A 19,751-nucleotide genomic window follows, 5' to 3' on the forward strand; every position below is an offset into this window, starting at 1 on the left:
ACAGGAGCCTAGGTGCCCAAGTTGCCGGCAATCGTTTGCCAGCTGAGGATGTTTGTACTGACCTGGTCTGGCCACCACTGGTACCAACGTGGACATCAGACCAGGGTCCTGCAAATCTTTTTCCTCAATGACCAGGGACAATACCTACACCAAGCATTAGAGTTGAGCAAAAGGATTCGCGGGACCCTTGTCTGGTGTCCACTTTGGTACTGGTGTCCACTTCAAACTTCCTCGGCCGACACTCAAATGCCAACATCCTTGGTTACTACACATGATGTCCCGTGACATCTGATCACTTGGTCTCAAGAGGCATCATGAAACTTGACGTCATGATGACACAGGAACCTAGGTGCCCAAGTTGCCAGCAATCGATTGCCAGCTGAGGATGTTCACCTGATCTGGTCTGGCTGCCACTGGTACCAATGTGGACATCAGATACCGCAACTGTTAGAACCTTTCAGAATTTCGGAAGAATTCAACATCTCTGACAACTCAACCATCAGTGATGATAGAGATGTCGGTCAGGAACCCCTATTACTTCCAAGGAATTTAGCATCCATGACTTATATGTCTAACGGCTCTTGCCCATAGCTTTCCAAGGTGACGTGATCCCTTCCTAAATTAATTTTTTAAACATAATTTCGGATTATCAGTGTTCCCTTGTTCACTTTATATATGTATAAAGGACCTGACCGAAAGTTTTTATTTACAGACGTTCCTTGTGAGGAGATCAAACACTCGGCAGCAGCTGGTCCTGTGCGTGCGATTGTCAGACGATTGTGGGCCAAGCTTCATTCATCAGTCATACATACATGAAGGACCCTCAGGTGAGCTCACAAACAGAATAAATAAATATTGGGGGAGCCCGAAAATCTTAACTGAATAGACACTACACTATTTGCACCTCTGATGTGTTATCTCCAGCTCAACATTTTAGATATTTATATATAAAATGGGTGGCACGGTGGCTCAGTGGTTAGCACTGCACGGTGGCTCAGTGGTTAGCACTGCAGCCTTGCAGCGCTGGGGTCCTGGGTTTAAATCCCACCAAGGACACATCTGCAAGGAGTTTGTATGCTCTCCCCGTGTTTGCGTGGGTTTCCTCCGGGTTCTCCGGTTTCCTCCCACACTCGAAAGACATACTAATAGGGACTCTAGATTGTGAGCCCCAATGGGGACAGTGATGATAATGTATATAAAGCGCTGTGGAATTAACAGCGCTATATAAATGAATACAATTATTATTACATATATAAAAATATATAGTACATACCTGCCCACGGTTTTCAAAAGTGCCGTAATTTACGCCAAATCTTAAATGCACTCATTTCAACTCCACCACCCATACTTATCAAAGGTCGCCCCTTAAGTATAAATTTGGCGCAAATTACACCAATGCAACATGTTTTGCAATGTTGGATAACTGTGGCAGACTAATGTAAAAAAATGTTGCACATTAACGATGCAAATTTGTGACATTACTTTTTTGCACAAGATGTGAGTTTTTATATATGTAAATTAGTGCACTTCCTAGTGCTAGAAAAGAGCAAGACACCAATGTGTGAAATGTCACATGTTAATGCACATCATTTATTTATTAGTTTATTTTTACTCACTTATATAGCGCCATTAATTCCACCGCGCTTTACATACATCAGGAACACTGTCCCCATTGGGGCTCACAATCTGGAGTCCCTATTTTTATGTCTTTGGAGTGTGGGAGGAAACCGGAGTACTCGGAGGAAACCCCCACAAACACGGGGAGAACATACAAACTCCTTGCAGATGTTGTCCTTGGTGGGATTTGAACCCAGGACCTCATTATGATTATTTATGCTTATTTAAAATGTTTGCAAAATGAATGTCTTTCTTCCATGCCTCTTATAATAAGGAAAATGTGTGGGGCTTTTATATAGAAATGCAATTATATGTCGTTCTTCACACCAAAAAGATTAACCACTCCGCCTTTTCATCTAACTCCACATTTCATAATATGATTCCTCCACTGCAATATTTCTAGGATAAAATACTTCCATAGTAAGGTAAACTATAGGGCAGTATAAAAACTAAAGCACACAAGAGTACAGTACGGATGCACAGCAAGCTTTGTGTACAGCACTGATCTAAATCAATGGCAGTGAGCGCCAAAACAAATCACAGTATGAAAAAAAAACCTGCAGTGACCTTATCTGGCCACAAGGTGGTGCTGTTTAGGCTAACATTGGCCGGTTACAAGGGGGTGCGCTGGGATAGCCCCAGATCTAGTCCTATCTTTTATGAAACAACTAACCTGTTTCATTACAATAATCACACACTGAGAAAACAGCATTCTGCAAAATATAAAAGAAAAAGGTTGTTTATATATATATATATATATATATATATATATATATATAATTACACATATATAAATTTACATATATATATGGCGGTAGATCATTTTTTATTTCATATATATATATATATATATATATATATATACACTGTATTATTTTATCTATTATATATATATATAAAAATAGATAAAATTTATTTTTTACTTTACCTATTATATGTACATATATATATAATAGATAAAATAATACAGTGTATATATATATACTGTTTATATATATATATATATATAAATAAAAATAAAAAATGATCTACCGCCATATATATATGCAAATTTATATATATATATATATATATATATATATATATATATATAGTATGTACACATACACACTGTATTTTTTTTTCAGTATAGGCATAGATACAGATCTCACCAATCTCTACTTACATCTTCACAGCATAGTAAAACTAAGTGTTTTTAGTGTTTGTTTTTTCCCCCCTGTATTTCAGTAGCGCACATCTTGCAATGTAAAGGAAATTTGTCGTTATGTTTTTGCTATGTAATCTGAGAGCAGCTTGGTTTAAGGGCAGACATCCTGATTCCAGTGGTGTATCAGTTTACTGGTTTCAGCAGTTGTGATAGAATCACAGTTTTCTTTGCTGCAGATCTAGCAGAGCTCTAAATACTGAGCCGTGTATAACTCCACTCACACCACTCATTGCCAGCTTTCTGTGTACAGTCACAGCAAGCTGCTAATCAGCGGTGGGGATGGATGTTACACAGAGCAGGACTAGGAGGCCAAAGACACCTATTCCTGTATTGAAAATCTCCTGCTGTTAAAACACTGATTTAAATGAAACAGCAAAACACAGCCTAATAAGTAATACATAGCTGGATTCAGGCTCTCAGCCCATACATTTTTTGTTAATAGTTCTGGAAATATTTTTGAGATATCTACCACTCACAATATGAAAATATTCTGATGAGAAGCATCCTGTAATTGATGTTAATTTGCTATTGTCGCTTGTTCTTTGTCTATGTTCAGCCATTTGCAGCTGTCGTTGGCTTTTACACTGGCCTATTGCTGTTCAGTGTCCTGGTATCGATGGAGGTGATACCACCACTGCTGTTATGGCCGCTTTCACACTGCGTTCTTTTCCCCGTTCAGTGGACCCATCGGGCCTTATGTCAGAACCCCCCCAAAATGGGATTTGCATGTATTTGCCGTCGGAGCCATTAACTATAATGGTGCAGACGGAGTCACCGTGTGCTCTGTTGTGCACCATTTTCGGTCGTGTATGCCTACTAGAGGCGGAAACACAGATGTAGTAGATTGTGCCTTAGTGTCTGCCTCCAGTAGGTGTATACCCCGAAAATGGTGCACGACAGAACACACGGTAACTCCATCAGCACCATTATAGTCAACGGCCCCGATGGCACATACATCCAAATCCCATTTTGCAGGTGGTTCAGCAGTAAGACCAGATAGGACACTGAACGGGGCACAAATCGCAGTGTGAAAGGGCCATAAGGCTGCTTGACGCAGAGTATGTGCTTTCACTTAAAAAGGAGACAATGTGTAGTACCCAGCAGCAGACACTAAACAATGAACGGAGCTGCTGAGCTCCGCCTCATACATTGCCTATATCGGCAACCCCCGGGGGAGATATCAGCTGACTGATGGGGGAGCCAGGAGTCAAATCTCCAAAGATCTGATATTGGTGACCTATTGTACACAAAGGTGATCAATATGTAAGTCCTGGACAAACCCCTTTAAAACAGGTTCCTCAGCTTTGGTTCCCCCTCTATTAGCCCAAGTAGGCAATTAAGAGAGTGATATTCAGCTGAACAGTCAATAGGCCATTTGAGTTTCGTGCTATATCCTTTGCTATCAGTGAGTGCACACCGTGGCTGTACTAATGCTACTACTTATCTTAGAAAGGAACTATATCCTATATACTCTGTACATCTGCGGCGTGTGCTGACACCGGTGGTGAAAGTTCAATGGAATCTTCAGCTCTTGATATTTTTAGATCCATAAATAATCAGATAAGAAATCATGTAGCTAAGACTGTTCACACCATGATTATTTTTTTATAGTTGAGGTATACGTCTCTTCTCTACCTCTACCACCTCTTCTATCCTCCTACATACAAGTGCATTTCAATAAATTACAATATCATCAAATAGTTAACTTATGTCAGTAATTCAATACACAAAGGGAGACGCATATATTATATAGAGTCATTACACACAGAGGGATCTATTCCTATATATTATATAGAGTCATTACACACAGAGGGATCTATTCCTATATATTATATAGAGTCATTACACACAGAGGGATCTATTCCTATATATTATATAGAGTCATTACACACAGAGGCATCTATTCCTATATATTATATAGAGTCATTACACACAGAGGGATCTATTCCTATATATTATATAGAGTCATTACACACAGGGGGATCTATTCCTATATATTATATAGAGTCATTACACACAGAGGGATCTATTCCTATATATTATATAGAGTCATTACACACAGAGGGATCTATTCCTATATATTATATAGAGTCATTACACACAGAGGGATCTATTCCTATATATTATATAGAGTCATTACACACAGAGGGATCTATTCCTATATATTATATAGAGTCATTACACACAGAGGGATCTATTCCTATATATTATATAGAGTCATTACACACAGAAGGATCTATTCCTATATATTATATAGAGTCATTACACACAGAGGGATCTATTCCTATATATTATATAGAGTCATTACACACAGAGGGATCTATTCCTATATATTATAGAGTCATTACACACAGAGGGATCTATTCCTATATATTATATAGAGTCATTACACACAGACTGATCTATTCCTATATATTATATAGAACTGTGTTTTTTTTTTTGAAGTGATATTATCGTGCATTTTTAGAATAGTTTTTTTTTCAAAATTGAGCATGATCTAAATGTGAACTTTTTAATAGGGCTTAAAAAAAATCAATAAGGATACTACGCCCCAAAAAACACACTTACTGAGGCTATTTAAAGTAGCAAAATATGATTTTCAGTAGAAGGACGTAAACCTGTTAATTGTATACTAATTGACATTATAGTGCGCAAACACATCTAACAAGACAGTTGTGAATAGATCCTAAAACGCCCTAATCCTTTTTGCTTTTTGTCTCCATATAGGTCTTGGTCTGGAAAATTCTCCACTTACATTTCCGGATCTTATAAAGCTTGTGTCGTATTACAGTACTGAAAGGTGATTTTCATTATCTACTGTCTTTCTTATCATCATTTCCTCTTACTTAGCACATTTTACCTTAAGGTTAGGTTACCAATAAAGTGACTTATTTATATGGCGCCAACATACAGTACAGACCAAAAGTTTGGACACACCTTCTCATCTCTAGAACTGTTAAGAGGAGACTTTGTGCAGCAGCCTTCATGGTAAAATAGCTGCTAGGAAACCCCTGCTAAGGACAGGCAACAAGCAGAAGAGACTTGTTTGGGCTAAAGAACACAAGGAATGGACATTAGACCAGTGGAAATCTGTGCTTTGGTCTGATGAGTCCAAATTTGAGATCTTTGGATCCAACCACCGTGTCTTTGTAGAAAAGGTGAACGGATGGACTCTACATGGCTGGTTCCCACCGTGAAGCATGGTGGAGGAGGTGTGATGGTGTGGGGGGGCTTTGCTGGTGACACTGTTGGGGATTTATTCAAAATTGAAGGCATACAGAACCAGCATGGCTACCACAGCATCTTGCAGCGGCGTGCTATTCCATCCGGTTTGCGTTTAGTTGGACCATCATTTATTTTTCAACAGGACAATGACCCCAAACACACCTCCAGGCTGTGTAAGGGCTATTTAACTAAGAAGGAGAGTGATGGGGTGCTACGCCAGATGACCTGGCCTCCACAGTCACCAGACCTGAACCCAATCGAGATGGTTTGGGGTGAGATGGACCACAGAGTGAAGGCAAAAGGGCCAACAAGTGCTAAGCATCTCTGGGAACTCCTTCAAGACTGTTCGAAAACCATTTCCGGTGACTACCTCTTGAAGCTCATCAAGAGAATGCCAAGAGTCTGCAAAGCAGTAATCAAAGCAAAAGGTGGCTACTTTGAAGAACCTAGAATATAAGACATATTTTCAGTTGTTTCACACTTTTTTAAGTATTTCATTCCACATGTTTTAATTCATAGTTTTGATGCCTTCAATGTGAATCTACAATTTTTAGAGTCACTCTTTGAGGAGGTGTGTCCAAACTTTTGGTCTGTACTGTATACGGCAGCACTTTACCATTCATAAGTGACATGCACAAACAATATCAGATAATACTGAGTAACAGTGGAAGAGTGATGGTCCTGCTTTGCAACAATCTATGAGGAAGTAGGGGTAAGGAGTAAGAGCTTACAATCTATGAGGAAGTAGAGGTGGGGAGTAAGGCGGGCTTTGCACACTGCGACATCGCAGGTGCAATGTCGGTGGGGTCAAATTGAAAGTGACGCACATCCGGCATCGCATGCGACATCGCAGTGTGTAAAGCCTGGATGATACGATTAACGAGCGCAAAAGCGTCGTAATCGTATCATCGGTACAGCGTCGGCGTAATTCATAATTACGCCGACGCGATGGTCCGATGTTGTTCCTCGCTCCTGCGGCAGCACACATCGCTGTGTGTGAAGCCGCAGGAGCGAGGAACATCTCCTACCGGCGTCACTGCGGCTTCCGTAGGATATGCGGAAGGAAGGAGGTGGGCAGGATGTTTACATCCTGCTCATCTCCGCCCCTCCGCTCCGATTGGCCGCCTGCCGTGTGACGTCGCAGTGACGCCGCACGACCCGCCCCCTTAACAAGGAGGCGGGTCGCCGGCCACAGGGATGTCGCACGGCAGGTGAGTATGTGTGTGAAGCTGGCGTAGCGATAATTTTCGCTACGCCAGCTATCACCACATATCGCTGCTGCGACGGGGGCGGGGACTATCGCACTCGGCATCGCAGCATCGGCCTGCGATGTCGCAGTGTGCAAAGTGCCCCTAAGAGCTTGCAATCTATGAGGAAGTAGAGGTGGGGAGTAAGAGCTTACAATCTATGAGAAAGTAGGGGTGAGGAGTAAGAGCTTACAATCTATGAGAAAGTAGGGGTGAGGAGTAAGAGCTTACAATCTATGAGAAAGTAGGGGTGAGGAGTAAGAGCTTACAATCTATGAGGAAGTAGGGATGAGGAGTAAGAGCTTACAATCTATGAGGAAGTAGGGGTGAGGAGTAAGAGCTTACAATCTGAGGAAGTAGGGGGGAGGAGTAAGAGCTTACAATCTGAGGAAGTAGGGGTGAGGAGTAAGAGCTTACAATCTATGAGAAAGTAGGAGTGAGGAGTAAGAGCTTGCAATCTATGAGAAAGTAGGAGTGAGGAGTAAGAACTTACAATCTATGAGGAAGTAGGGGTGAGGAGTAAGAGCTTACAATCTATGAGGAAGTAGGAGTGAGGAGTAAGAGCTTACAATCTATGAGAAAGTAGGAGTGAGGAGTAAGAACTTACAATCTATGAGGAAGTAGGGGTGAGGAGTAAGAGCTTACAATCTATGAGAAAGTAGGGGTGAGGAGTAAGAGCTTACAATCTATGAGAAAGTAGGGGTGAGGAGTAAGAGCCTACAATCTATGAGAAAGTAGGGGTGAGGAGTAAGAGCTTACAATCTATGAGAAAGTAGGGGTGAGGAGTAAGAGCCTACAATATATGAGAAAGTAGGGGTGAGGAGTAAGAGCTTACAATCTATGAGAAAGTAGGGGTGAGGAGTAAGAGCCTACAATATATGAGGAAGTAGGGGTGAGGAGTAAGAGCTTACAATCTATGAGGAAGTAGGACTGAGGAATAAGAGCTTACAATCTATGAGAAAGTAGGAGTGAGGAGTAAGAACTTACAATCTATGAGGAAGTAGGGGTGAGGAGTAAGAGCCTACTATCCATGAGGAAGTAGAGGTGAGGATTAAGAGCTTACAATCTATGAGAAAGTAGGGGTGAGGAGTAAGAGCTTACAATCTATGAGGAAGTAGGGGTGAGGAGTAAGAACTTACAATCTATGAGAAAGTAGGGGTGAGGATAAGAGCTTACAATCTATGAGGAAGTAGGGGTGAGGAGTAAGAGCCTACTATCCATGAGGAAGTAGGGGTGAGGAGTAAGAGCTTACAATCTATGAGGAAGTAGGGGTGAGGAGTAAGAGCTTACAATCTATGAGAAAGTAGGGGTGAGGAGTAAGAGCCTACTATCCATGAGGAAGTAGAGGTGAGGAGTAAGAGCTTACAATCTATGAGGAAGTAGGGGTGAGGAGTAAGAGCTTACAATCTATGAGAAAGTAGGGGTGAGGAGTAAGAGCTTACAATCTATGAGGAAGTAGGGGTGAGGAGTAAGAGCTTACAATCTATGAGGAAGTAGGGGTGAGGAGTAAGAGCTTACAATCTATGAGGAAGTAGAGGTGAGGAGTAAGAGCTTACAATCTATGAGGAAGTAGAGGTGAGGAGTAAGAGCTTACAATCTATGAGGAAGTAGGGGTGAGGAGTAAGAGCTTACAATCTATGAGGAAGTAGGGGTGAGGAGTAAGAGCTTACAATCTATGAGGAAGTAGAGGTGAGGAGTAAGAGCTTACAATCTATGAGGAAGTAGGGGTGAGGAGTAAGAGCTTACAATCTATGAGGAAGTAGGGGTGAGGAGTAAGAGCTTACAATCTATGAGAAAGTAGGGGTGAGGAGTAAGAGCTTACAATCTATGAGGAAGTAGAGGTGAGGAGTAAGAGCTTACAATCTATGAGGAAGTAGGGGTGAGGAGTAAGAGCTTACAATCTATGAGGAAGTAGGGGTGAGGAGTAAGAGCTTACAATCTATGAGGAAGTAGGGGTGAGGAGTAAGAGCTTACAATCTATGAGGAAGTAGGGGTGAGGAGTAAGAGCCTACTATCCATGAGGAAGTAGGGGTGAGGAGTAAGAGCTTACAATCTATGAGGAAGTAGGGGTGAGGAGTAAGAGCTTACAATCTATGAGAAAGTAGGGGTGAGGAGTAAGAGCCTACTATCCATGAGGAAGTAGAGGTGAGGAGTAAGAGCTTACAATCTATGAGGAAGTAGGGGTGAGGAGTAAGAGCTTACAATCTATGAGAAAGTAGGGGTGAGGAGTAAGAGCTTACAATCTATGAGGAAGTAGGGGTGAGGAGTAAGAGCTTACAATCTATGAGGAAGTAGGGGTGAGGAGTAAGAGCTTACAATCTATGAGGAAGTAGGGGTGAAACGAGGTAAACAAATGCTTGCCTTGTAACAGACAGTCTTCTGAACCGTCGTTATAAACTCTATTTAATAAATCAATAGTACATATGAAAATACAAAACTTTATAATATATCTTATCAGAGAAATCCGCTTCTTTCACCTCTCGGACTGATCTTTAATTCTCAATTCATGGGTAAAATCTGTTCAGTGAAGACAGATTATCAAATTACCGAGAAAGGAGTTGACAATTAGTGCTTTGAAGATTCTATGGAGATAGAGGGAGGAGCTAGAGACAAACAGAACATTCTCCTTCAAGTTCTACTGGCACGACAGTTGTACGTTTAATAAGGAAATTCATGAATTGATCATCAACCGCTATTTATAAAAAATGCTACCGAGTGCACGCAGGACGTGGGAACAAATGATAGAAAGGACCAAATTCTGAGAAAAAATGTAAGAAAGGAGAACGGAAAAAAGTTGATGTGATAGGCCTGTTTAAAAACGTGTTTATACGATAGGCTTGAATCTGTGGAGACGGGGAAATGACAAATTAATTGTTTGGGCATTCCAAAAAACTGGTGCAGCACAAGAAAAGTCGGGAGAGGAATATTCAGAATCTTAAGGATATTGGACTTATTTAATTGGCAGAACAGAGAACATAGTAAGGTGTTAGACAAAATGAAGGTGGAGAGGTAGGGCAGTGCAGCATTTATCACTATCTATCCTGTTTCTAAGTATGTCATGGATATTTAAACAAATAATTAAAAAACTGACAATTTCTCTAAAGCGTAACTGCGTACCTGTCCTTTCCGGTGATTTCTCAGAATCAGTTGTTATGTATGTATGAAGACTAACATAATTTCAGGCCATTATATGACTTGCATCACTCATTATTTGGCATTTTTGCCTCTGTTGTCCCTAAACACTAGAAGCCTCAGCAGCTTCTTTTTTCGTGCGCTCCGCCTCTTCCTCCCTCCAGTTCCTCTTTTTTCCATAGACTTTTATAAACAGCATCTGTTATCTGATCCCTCGGTAAACACACAACTAAAGAACGTTTTGAGCAATTTTGGAGAGTTCTTAAAGGAGGGAGGAAAATAACTAGTGGGTAAAGAAAGAGACATTACAAAGTTTCTTAGCTTCATTTGTACAGTTAATGTAAAAAAAGTTAAAGGGTTTATTTACATCTTTACTGTTGTTTTTTATGTTTACGAATATATAATGGTTGTCTTTTTCAGAGATGTTCTACCTTATATGCTTAGACTTCCTGCAGCTATTGAAAAAGTAACTTCACGAAAACAGCTAGAGGCAATTTCCCATTTAGGACATGGTAAATATGTATTGTGTTATAGAAAAAAATGCATTAGTGTTATTAATTAGGGATGATCGAAGACCTCAAATATTCGGCTTCGCGAATATTTTCCGAATAGGTCGCCGCTATGCGAATATTCGATGCGCAATATAAGTCTATAGGAAGTCCGAATAGTTCTGAATAGTTGTTATTCGGGTTTCTCATAGACTTACATTGCGCATCGAATATTCGCGAATAGTCGAATAGCGGCGACCTATTTGGAAAATATTCGCAAAGCCGAATATTTGAAGTATTCGATCATCCCTATTATTAAAATATTATTATATCAATATTAATATTTTTATATTTTTCTCTATTTTTTTTGTGGCTCAGAATTTTGGAATTCTTCCCTTAATGCTCGAAATGCTTCTTCGACCCCAAAAGCGTCTTCTTCTGCTGCCCTTCTGCTAACTCCTCTACTACCAGACCTACCAGACACAATATGTCCGACTATTATCCCATCACTGAAAACTCGTAGCCCTAAAGAGGTTTCCTTAGAAGGCAATGAGGGGGCACTCTTCTTTTTAAACCCACTCTTCAAATCCAAAGACTCAGGGGCACTCAAACGTTCTCACTTCCAGAAAAGCATTAAAGTCAGGGTATCTACTGAAAATTCTGGTTCTCTATCTCCCCCTCTAAATCCACCTCCACCTGTACCATATGAGGAATCCGTGAAAGAGGAAGACGAAGAGACATCAGAAAAAACCTCCGAGGTCATCGGGGATGTCCAAACCCAAGAGGTATCAGAAGACCAAGAGTATAGAAAACCTCGCTCATCTCTTAGACACCGCCTGAGGAAGAGCCTAAGCAAAGGCAGCCGTGACTTTGGGCTTAAACTGTCACCGATGCGTTCCAAAGACGTATCGGACTACAACGTTCCTACTTCAGCTGTTAGGAAACAAGAAATCAAGGATGGAAAAGAGAACCATATAAATGGAGGGCAGACTTTAGAAGAGCACGATAGTGGTTCCGTTAGCAGCGCGGAAGATGGGACATCGGAGGACGGAGGAAAGTTTTCTCCTCAACTTACAAGAAGGAAAAAAAAGAAAAGTGGCCGTTCCTCATTTCGAGCAGTAAGTGGAGCCTTCTTGTCCCTTTTATCTCCAGAACGCAAGATGATTACATTCATCGAAGAAATGGGTAAAGATGTTACCACTGAATTTGGGAAGGAACTTCAGGATTTTCTTCAAAAAGTGGATATCAATTCAAGTAAAGATAAAAAAGAGGAGGGAGGAAAACATTACCAAAACGTATTAAGGGAAGTCAGAGCTTTTATGGATAAAATGAAGCATATGCTACGAGAACGTGCAGAAACCCACCTGGAAGTACTTACATCTGATGAACAAGGTGAGAAAAGTCAAAAACCGCTATGGAGTTGGACTTCTTACAATACTTTTGCGGCCGGGCCTCAGTAACCACATATAGATTATGGATAAATTACGATAAATGACCTTGCTGCACCACTTACTGTGGTTTCTAGTTGCAAGTTCAATTACTGTTTTTCGCCTGCATATCTACTGCTACAATTAGGCTGCTTTCACATTTCATACGGGAGATACACTCTCCTGTAAAATGTATTATTTTACACAACTTTTTTGTTGTAAGTTATGATGACTTTGTTGGCAGCGCTTGGCCATGCTCCCTCCTTTTCGAAAAGTTGGACGAGGTGACCAAAACTGGAGTAAAATGGCCAAACGTTGCAATTATCGGTTGATGAATTGGGCCGTAAACTCTTTAATTTAGTTAACTCTAGACCAAAAGTAATAACTAGTGATGGTGGACCCAATGATGTTGGGGTTCACCGGGTTCAGTCAGACTTTAGATAAAGTTCTGTTCGGGACCTAGACTTGACCTGAACCCCATTGGAAGTCACTGATTGGGCAGTTCGGCTCTCTACCCTCATGGACTTCACCTGAACTTCATTGGAAGTCACTAATTGGTAGTTCGGCTCTCCCCATACATACAGCCAGCCATAAACAGAGCACTTCCAAGGGAGAAAGGGTGGGTTTTTCAGTTTTTTTTCATACACACTACATCTGATGACACTGATTTTCCCTCCAATGCGAGCCATTCAAACACTGCAAGTGGCTTGCACTGGGCTGAGCACCGAGTGTACCCGAGCACGACGATGCTCACTTGAGTGGTTTGCATACGTAAAGCACCTGAACTACGAAATCAAAACTGATTTTTTTGTAAAGTATGTGTTTGGTACCAACACCGAACTTTACTGTTTCGAGTTCGCTCATCTCTAGCAATTTCATCATTGACAAATCAAAGTAACAGTCTGACTGCTGTAATAACTGTACTCAAGCACAGCGCTGCTCGCTCAAGTGGTTTACATGTGTAAAGCACCCAAACTCTGAACTCAAAAATTACTTTTTTTTTTAAAGTCTGTGTTCGATACGAACACCGAACTTTACTGTTTCGGGTTCACTCATCTATAGCAATGACATCATTGACATATCAAAATAACAGTCTGACTGATGTAATAACTATACTCAAGTACTGTCCTGTAAACCGAATGCCCTCCTCCCATCAGATGCTCTATATATTTGTGACATTAAATGTTTTCTGGTCTTAACCTCTTCCTATCCCAAACCATATATTTACAGAACAACCATTAGGGCCTCACTGCAAAGCATCAAAAATGTCCTATCCGTGATAGAGACCTGGAACTGTCCAATTCAAGAGTTGTGTTTGTTTGAACCTTGGACCTTCTAAGTCCACAATATTTTGGGGACTGTGCCAGGCCTATTCAGGACACGTGGCATGCATATGTTTTGGATTCTGATCAGCCTAGAGAAAATGGCATTATGCCAAAACATGTAAATGATGTAGAGAAGGTGCATCTTTAGAATTTTTTTATTTTGTGTATCTCCAGTAAATCACGCAATATTACAAGTCAACCTCAATTTCACATTATATTTCAGAACGGGTCTTAGAAAAATCTCTGCACCGTCTTACCTTGAAGCCTCTGAAGCCTTCTCTAGTGTCTGAAATTCAGAGAGGAATGGAAGAGAATGAAGAGCTGGAAAGACTCGGGAAGAATATGCAAGCAGTCAAGAGGGATGGCCCAACTCTGCTCGGCGTGAAGCTGAAAGCTCCTGTGGTTCAAGATCTGGAGAAAATACGTCAGAAATTGCTTCGAATGCAGGAAAAATATTCACCTGTTGATAAAGTTCGTATGTTGCTGCAGGCATGTCGAGGTGTTTACCGGAGCATGGGCACACATCAAGGTAAGATACGTACATGGCCAGGGTGAAAGAAAACCTAGTTGTGGTTGAGCGTTGGTTGGATCTTTCCACATCAGATCGGAAAGTAACATAAGAGAGATACAATGAAAAAATGATAACCTGTCATGAGTTTAGTCTTCATTGATCGTTGAAAATCTTAGAAATAATGGTGGTATGTAAGCTTTCTCTTGTCTTCTGCAGATGACGCATGCGGTGCCGATGAGTTCCTCCCGGCCTTGTGCTATGTCTTGGCTCTGTGTGACGTACCTCACCTTCTCATAGACATACACTACACCGCAGAACTTCTGCCTCAGGAAGCTCTCATAGGAGAAGGTAGGAATCTGTCACTATTAGGGCAAATTCAGATAAATTCCATACGTATCAACATCCGAGTACAGACCACGACTTCAGGACAAACCATGGGTCTCCTGCCCTGAACTACACAGCCTCATATATTCCGGCTAGAACTGCGGTCAGTCCGGAAATCCCAGTCCATCAGAATCTTCTAACAAATCGGTCATGATAGATGGATTTGTTTACACTTTTTAACCTAAGATCTACAGGGGTGACTTTGAGACCCCTAGATTTTATTTGGGACATAAAGACTGGGTCTACTCTTGCTTTGAAAAAAGCCTAAATTCTTTGACATGCATTTAACTTTTTGCTAATAAATTCTTTCTTTAATAGGAGGATACTACCTTACCAGTATTTCTGCCGCTCTTTCTGTCCTGTCCTCGTTACACACTCACCCCCAGGATGCTGGACTATCATTAAGTGAGTGGCATCGAAGGAGGCAGGGTCTTCCATCTCTCAATGACCTGCAGGTATTTCACTTTTACTATAGGAGCTATACTATATTCTGTCGATATATATATACAGGGTATTGTTCAATTAAATTGATGTTGATGTGTTGGAATCAGGTAGAATTGGCAAGGATAATGATTTGGGCAACTGTGACAATGGCCAAATTCTGATGGTTAGATTAAGTTAGAGCATCTCCAATATGGCAGATCTTGAATGGTTAGGTGGATTCATAACTGGCTCAGTGATCGTACTCAAAGAGTGGTAAAATGTTTGCAAATCCTATTGTAAGAGTGTTTCAAGTGGGGTACCATAAGGCTCTGTCTTGTCCCCAGTGTTGTTCAACATTTTTATAAATGATCTGGATAAGGGAACTGTACTTAAACTAATCAAATTTGCAGACGATGCAAAGTTAGGAGGGATAGCTAACACTAGAGAAGACAGAGAAAGGATTCAGAAGGATCTAGATAGGCTGGAACAATGGGCAGCAACTAACAGAATGGTATTTAACAGGGAGAAATTAAAAATTCTACATCTGGGTACAAAAAATGAAAATAACATTTACAGAATGGGAGGAATAGAACTAAGCAACAGGACGTGAGAAAAAGATTCGAGCATAATAATTGATCACAGACTGCACATGAGTCAACAGTGGGATGCAGCAGCAAAAAAGGCAAACACAGTCATCGCATGTATTAAGGGAAGCATAGGGTCTAGATCACGTAAAGTAATTATCGTCCTTTACTCCTCTTAGGTCAGACCTCATATAGAATACTGTGTTCAGTTCTGGGCACCACAAAATAAGACATAAGAAAAACTAGAGCAAGTTCAGAGAAAAGCAACCAGGATGGTGAGCGGACTGCAAACTAAGGGGTACTTTACACGCTGCGACATCGCTCAAGCGATGTCGTTGGGGTCACAGTGTTTGTGACGCAGATCCGGTGCCGTTAGCGACGTCGCAGGGTGTGACAGGCTGGAGCGACCTAAAACGATCACAAAAAAGACAAAAATTGTTTGTTTTGGAGAGGTTGTTTAATAAAAAATCGTTGTCAGGTAAGTAGCGATGTTCCTTGTTCCTGCGGCATCACACATCGCTATGTGTGACACCGCAGGAGCGATGAACATCTCCTTACCTCCGTCCACCGGCAATGCGGAAGGAAGGAGGTGGGCGGGATGTTACGTCCCGCTCATCTCCGCCCCTCTGCTTCTATTGGCCGGCCGCTTAGTGACGTAGCGGTGACGTCGCGGTGACGCTAAACGCACCTCCCCCTTGAGGGAGGGATTGTTCAGCAGTCACAGCGACATCACTGAACAGGTATGTGCGTGTGACGCTGCCGTAGCGATAATGTTCGCTACGGCAGCGATCACCACATATCGGCCGTACGACGGGGGCAGATGCTATCGGCCTTGACATCGCTAATAATTGCTAGCGATGTCGCAGCGTGTAAAGTACCCCTAAGTCCTACGAGGAACAGTTAAAGGATTAAGGAATGTTTAGTTTGCAATAAAGAATTCTAAGAGGATACTTAATAGATGTCTATAAATATCTGAAAGGCTGTCCCAGTGTAGAAGGATCATCCTTATTCTCATTTGCACATAGAAACACGAGAAGCAATGGAATGAAACTGAAAGGTAAAAGATACAGATTACGGTAGATATTAGAAAAAACCTTTTGACAGTGAGGGTGATCAATGAGTGGAATAGGCAGCTGTTGTGAATATATTTTCTAGTTTGGCGCTCCCTCTTGTGGTCAGTGCTGGCGGTGCAGTTGATGTGTGGAATGGAAGCGACATACCTGCAGAGGACTGGCAATCAGGGTCAGATTGGGCTACTATTTAACTTAGTAGCTTTCTCTTGTTACTTGTCGGTGGTCAATTGCTCCTGTTTGTTAAGTACATTCTGCAACTAGCTCTGCTCACTTCCAGAACTTCCCTCAGATAAGTGGTCTTGTACCTCTGCTGTCTGTTTACCATCTTTTGTTGTTTTTCTGCTTTGATATTATGCATAATTCCTAATTTGTCTGTGTGCAGTTCTTGGTGGAATGGGATCATTCCCTGCTGGGAGTGTCTGTATACTTAGCTCCATGATTCTGCAAGGTTTGTGTTTTGTCATGCCTGGTATTATTCAGTCCCTCATCTGTATTAGTGTTTTTGGATCCCAATAACATCTGAGTACTGGTACAGTGGGGGAGAGGTTTAGTGACCTCAGGATTTTCCATATCGGTAGTGCTGGTATTTATTAGGGTTTTTACGGCTGCAGACAGTTGCTCTTTCCTATCCTTTTCTATAAAGATAGTTTGGGCCTCACCTTTGCTGAAATCTGTCCTTTCTGGCTTTGTATTGTGTTTTTCTATATCACCGTAGCCTTTACATGTGGGGGGCTATCTATCTATCTTTGGGGACTACTCTGAGGCAGGTTAGCTTTCTTATATTTCTATCTGTGAGATTATTTAGTTCTCCGGCTTTGTCGAGGCGTCCCGGTCATCATAGGCACGCCCCACGGCTACTCTTAGCTGTGTGTCAGGATTAGGTCTGCAGTCCGTTAAGTTTCCAGCCACTCTGTTACCTTTTTGGGATTCCGCATTATTTGATCCTCCCTGGTCCCTAAATCATAACAGGCAGCCATGAGAGGTGGTGAGTTCTCCTTCAATGGAAGACTACAAGCAGAGGCTGGACAGACATCTATCTGAGATGATTTAGTGACATGATGACCTTGGAGGTCCATCCAACTCCAACATTTTATTATTCTATCTCAGGAACGGAGAGGCACAAGGAAAAAAAGAAAAACAATGCAAACAAAATATACAAAAGAAGCTACTTAGGCAGAAATGTTCTTGGTGTATCTGGTGCTTCATATTATTGTGTCGTATTTTAGATTATTTACATGGTTAATATTATTTGACATCAATGAAACTGTAAATTTGAGAACATTCTATACAAATTTGAGCAAAAAAAGTTTAAAAAATTATATTATCTTCATTTCATATTTCCAGAACTTTCTACGAGTTGCTCACCAGGATCCAGTTAATGGCTGCACTACGAAGACTATCTTACTGAAGCCATCACAGACCGTGGCTGACCTCACCCGCCTCTGTGCCCTCAAGTTTAAGCCTTCCAACCCCGAAGAGTTCTCCATTTTCCTGCATTGTGGTGGTGATGAAGAAAAGGCGCTTCCGCCGGACGCATTTCCGCAACAGATCAAAGCAAAGCTTAGGGATTCTGCCTCCAGTTTCTTCTTCTGTTATCAGCGACTGGACGAAAGGAACAGTAAGGAGGACCCTCTAACACAAGGTCTTTCGGGAGATCCTCGGAGTGCTACCGACATTCCAAAGACTTCTATGTAAATTTTCATTGTAGAAGATGATGTCTTAAAGATGAGATCCATTTTCCATGTGCCTTCTGGTTACAATGTTATATGAAAGCCCAAGATTAGAGCGATGAATGTTTCCATTGGCGGCCATGTACAACTTTACAGCACACTCCGGTGATATCTTCACTATTTACGGCACAAAGATTCTTGCCGGAATTCACAATTAAGAAGAAATATAAAAATAAGAATCGTCATCACAATCAATGTCTCTATAATACTGGCCTTTTTTTCCATTGACTGTTACTCATTTCATTTTCCAACCTGCCACCGATAATGAAAACCTAACGTTATCTTTGCAGGGCGCTATCTTACAGGATCAGCACTTTGGACTTATGGAATATATGCAGTTTTGCACATATTTGACATTAAATATGGAGTGGTCAAAGATAAGTTTGCTAAAGTATAATTAAAGGAAATATGTCATCAGAAATTACCTTACATTTTCAATATTTTTTTTTATTTCATATTACAATTTACATAAAAAAATATTGCAATTTTCAGTGACTATCGTAATTCAAAACCTCTTCTGCCTGTTTGGCACATGGACATTAGACTGACGCAGATCCTGTCTTTTACATAGACACCTTTTTAGCTTCTGATCTGAGCTTTTTCTCATCTGGGCAAGGGCAGTTGGGACGGGAGGAGGAGGAGGTGAGCTGTGACATCACCTATTGTGAAAGCTGGATCCTGTGTTATCAGTCAATGTATAGGAGGAGGAGGTGAGCTGTGGCATTGCCTATTGTGAATGGTGGATCCTGTGTGATCAGTCATTGTACAGTAGGTGAGCTGTGACATAACCTATTGTAATGGTGGATCCTGTTGTATCTATTGTATATAGAGGTGTTATTGGATCCTGTTGTATCTATTGTATATAGAGGTGTTATCAGTCATTGTACTGAAGGGGGAGGAGGTGAGCTATGACAGCACAGGATCCACCATTTACAATAGATGATGTCACAGCTCACTTCCTCCTCCTGTACAATGACTGATAGCACAGGATCCACCATTCACAATAGGTGATATCAGTCATTGTACAGGAGGAGGAAGTGAGCTGTGACATCATCTATTGTAAATGGTAGATCCTGTGTTATCAGTTATTGTACAGGAGGAGGAGGTGAGCTGTGACATTGTTTATTGTGAATGGTGGATCCTGTGTTATCACTCATTGAACAGGAAGAGGAGGAGGAGGAGAGCTGTGACATCACCTATGGTGAATGTTGTATCTTGTGTTATCTACTGTATATTGAGAGGTATTATCAGTCATTGTACAGGAAGCGGCGAGCTTTGACATCATCTATTGTGAATGGTGGATCCTGTGTTATCTACTGTATATAGAGATGTTATCATTCATTGTACAGGAGGAGGTGAGCTGTGACATAACCTATTG

The 19,751-nt window shown here is 41.2% G+C and overlaps 1 protein-coding gene across 1 annotated transcript in view; it reads left to right on the forward strand.

Annotated features, from left to right (window-relative positions):
• Window positions 1-19,273, forward strand: part of RIN1 (Ras and Rab interactor 1) — a 29,713-nt gene extending 10,440 nt beyond the window's left edge. Inside the window, exons 4-11 of the mRNA XM_075325637.1 lie at window positions 713-827; window positions 5,552-5,624; window positions 10,849-10,940; window positions 11,295-12,308; window positions 13,892-14,197; window positions 14,396-14,527; window positions 14,882-15,018; window positions 17,988-19,273. Coding sequence (XP_075181752.1) covers window positions 713-827; window positions 5,552-5,624; window positions 10,849-10,940; window positions 11,295-12,308; window positions 13,892-14,197; window positions 14,396-14,527; window positions 14,882-15,018; window positions 17,988-18,338 — 2,220 coding nt within the window. The 3' untranslated portion in view covers window positions 18,339-19,273. The remainder of the gene's footprint in view (window positions 1-712; window positions 828-5,551; window positions 5,625-10,848; window positions 10,941-11,294; window positions 12,309-13,891; window positions 14,198-14,395; window positions 14,528-14,881; window positions 15,019-17,987) is intronic.
• The last annotated feature ends 478 nt before the right edge of the window (window positions 19,274-19,751 follow it).

Source organism: Anomaloglossus baeobatrachus, chromosome 10 (genome assembly GCF_048569485.1).
Source record: "Anomaloglossus baeobatrachus isolate aAnoBae1 chromosome 10, aAnoBae1.hap1, whole genome shotgun sequence".
NCBI lineage: Eukaryota > Metazoa > Chordata > Amphibia > Anura > Aromobatidae > Anomaloglossus > Anomaloglossus baeobatrachus.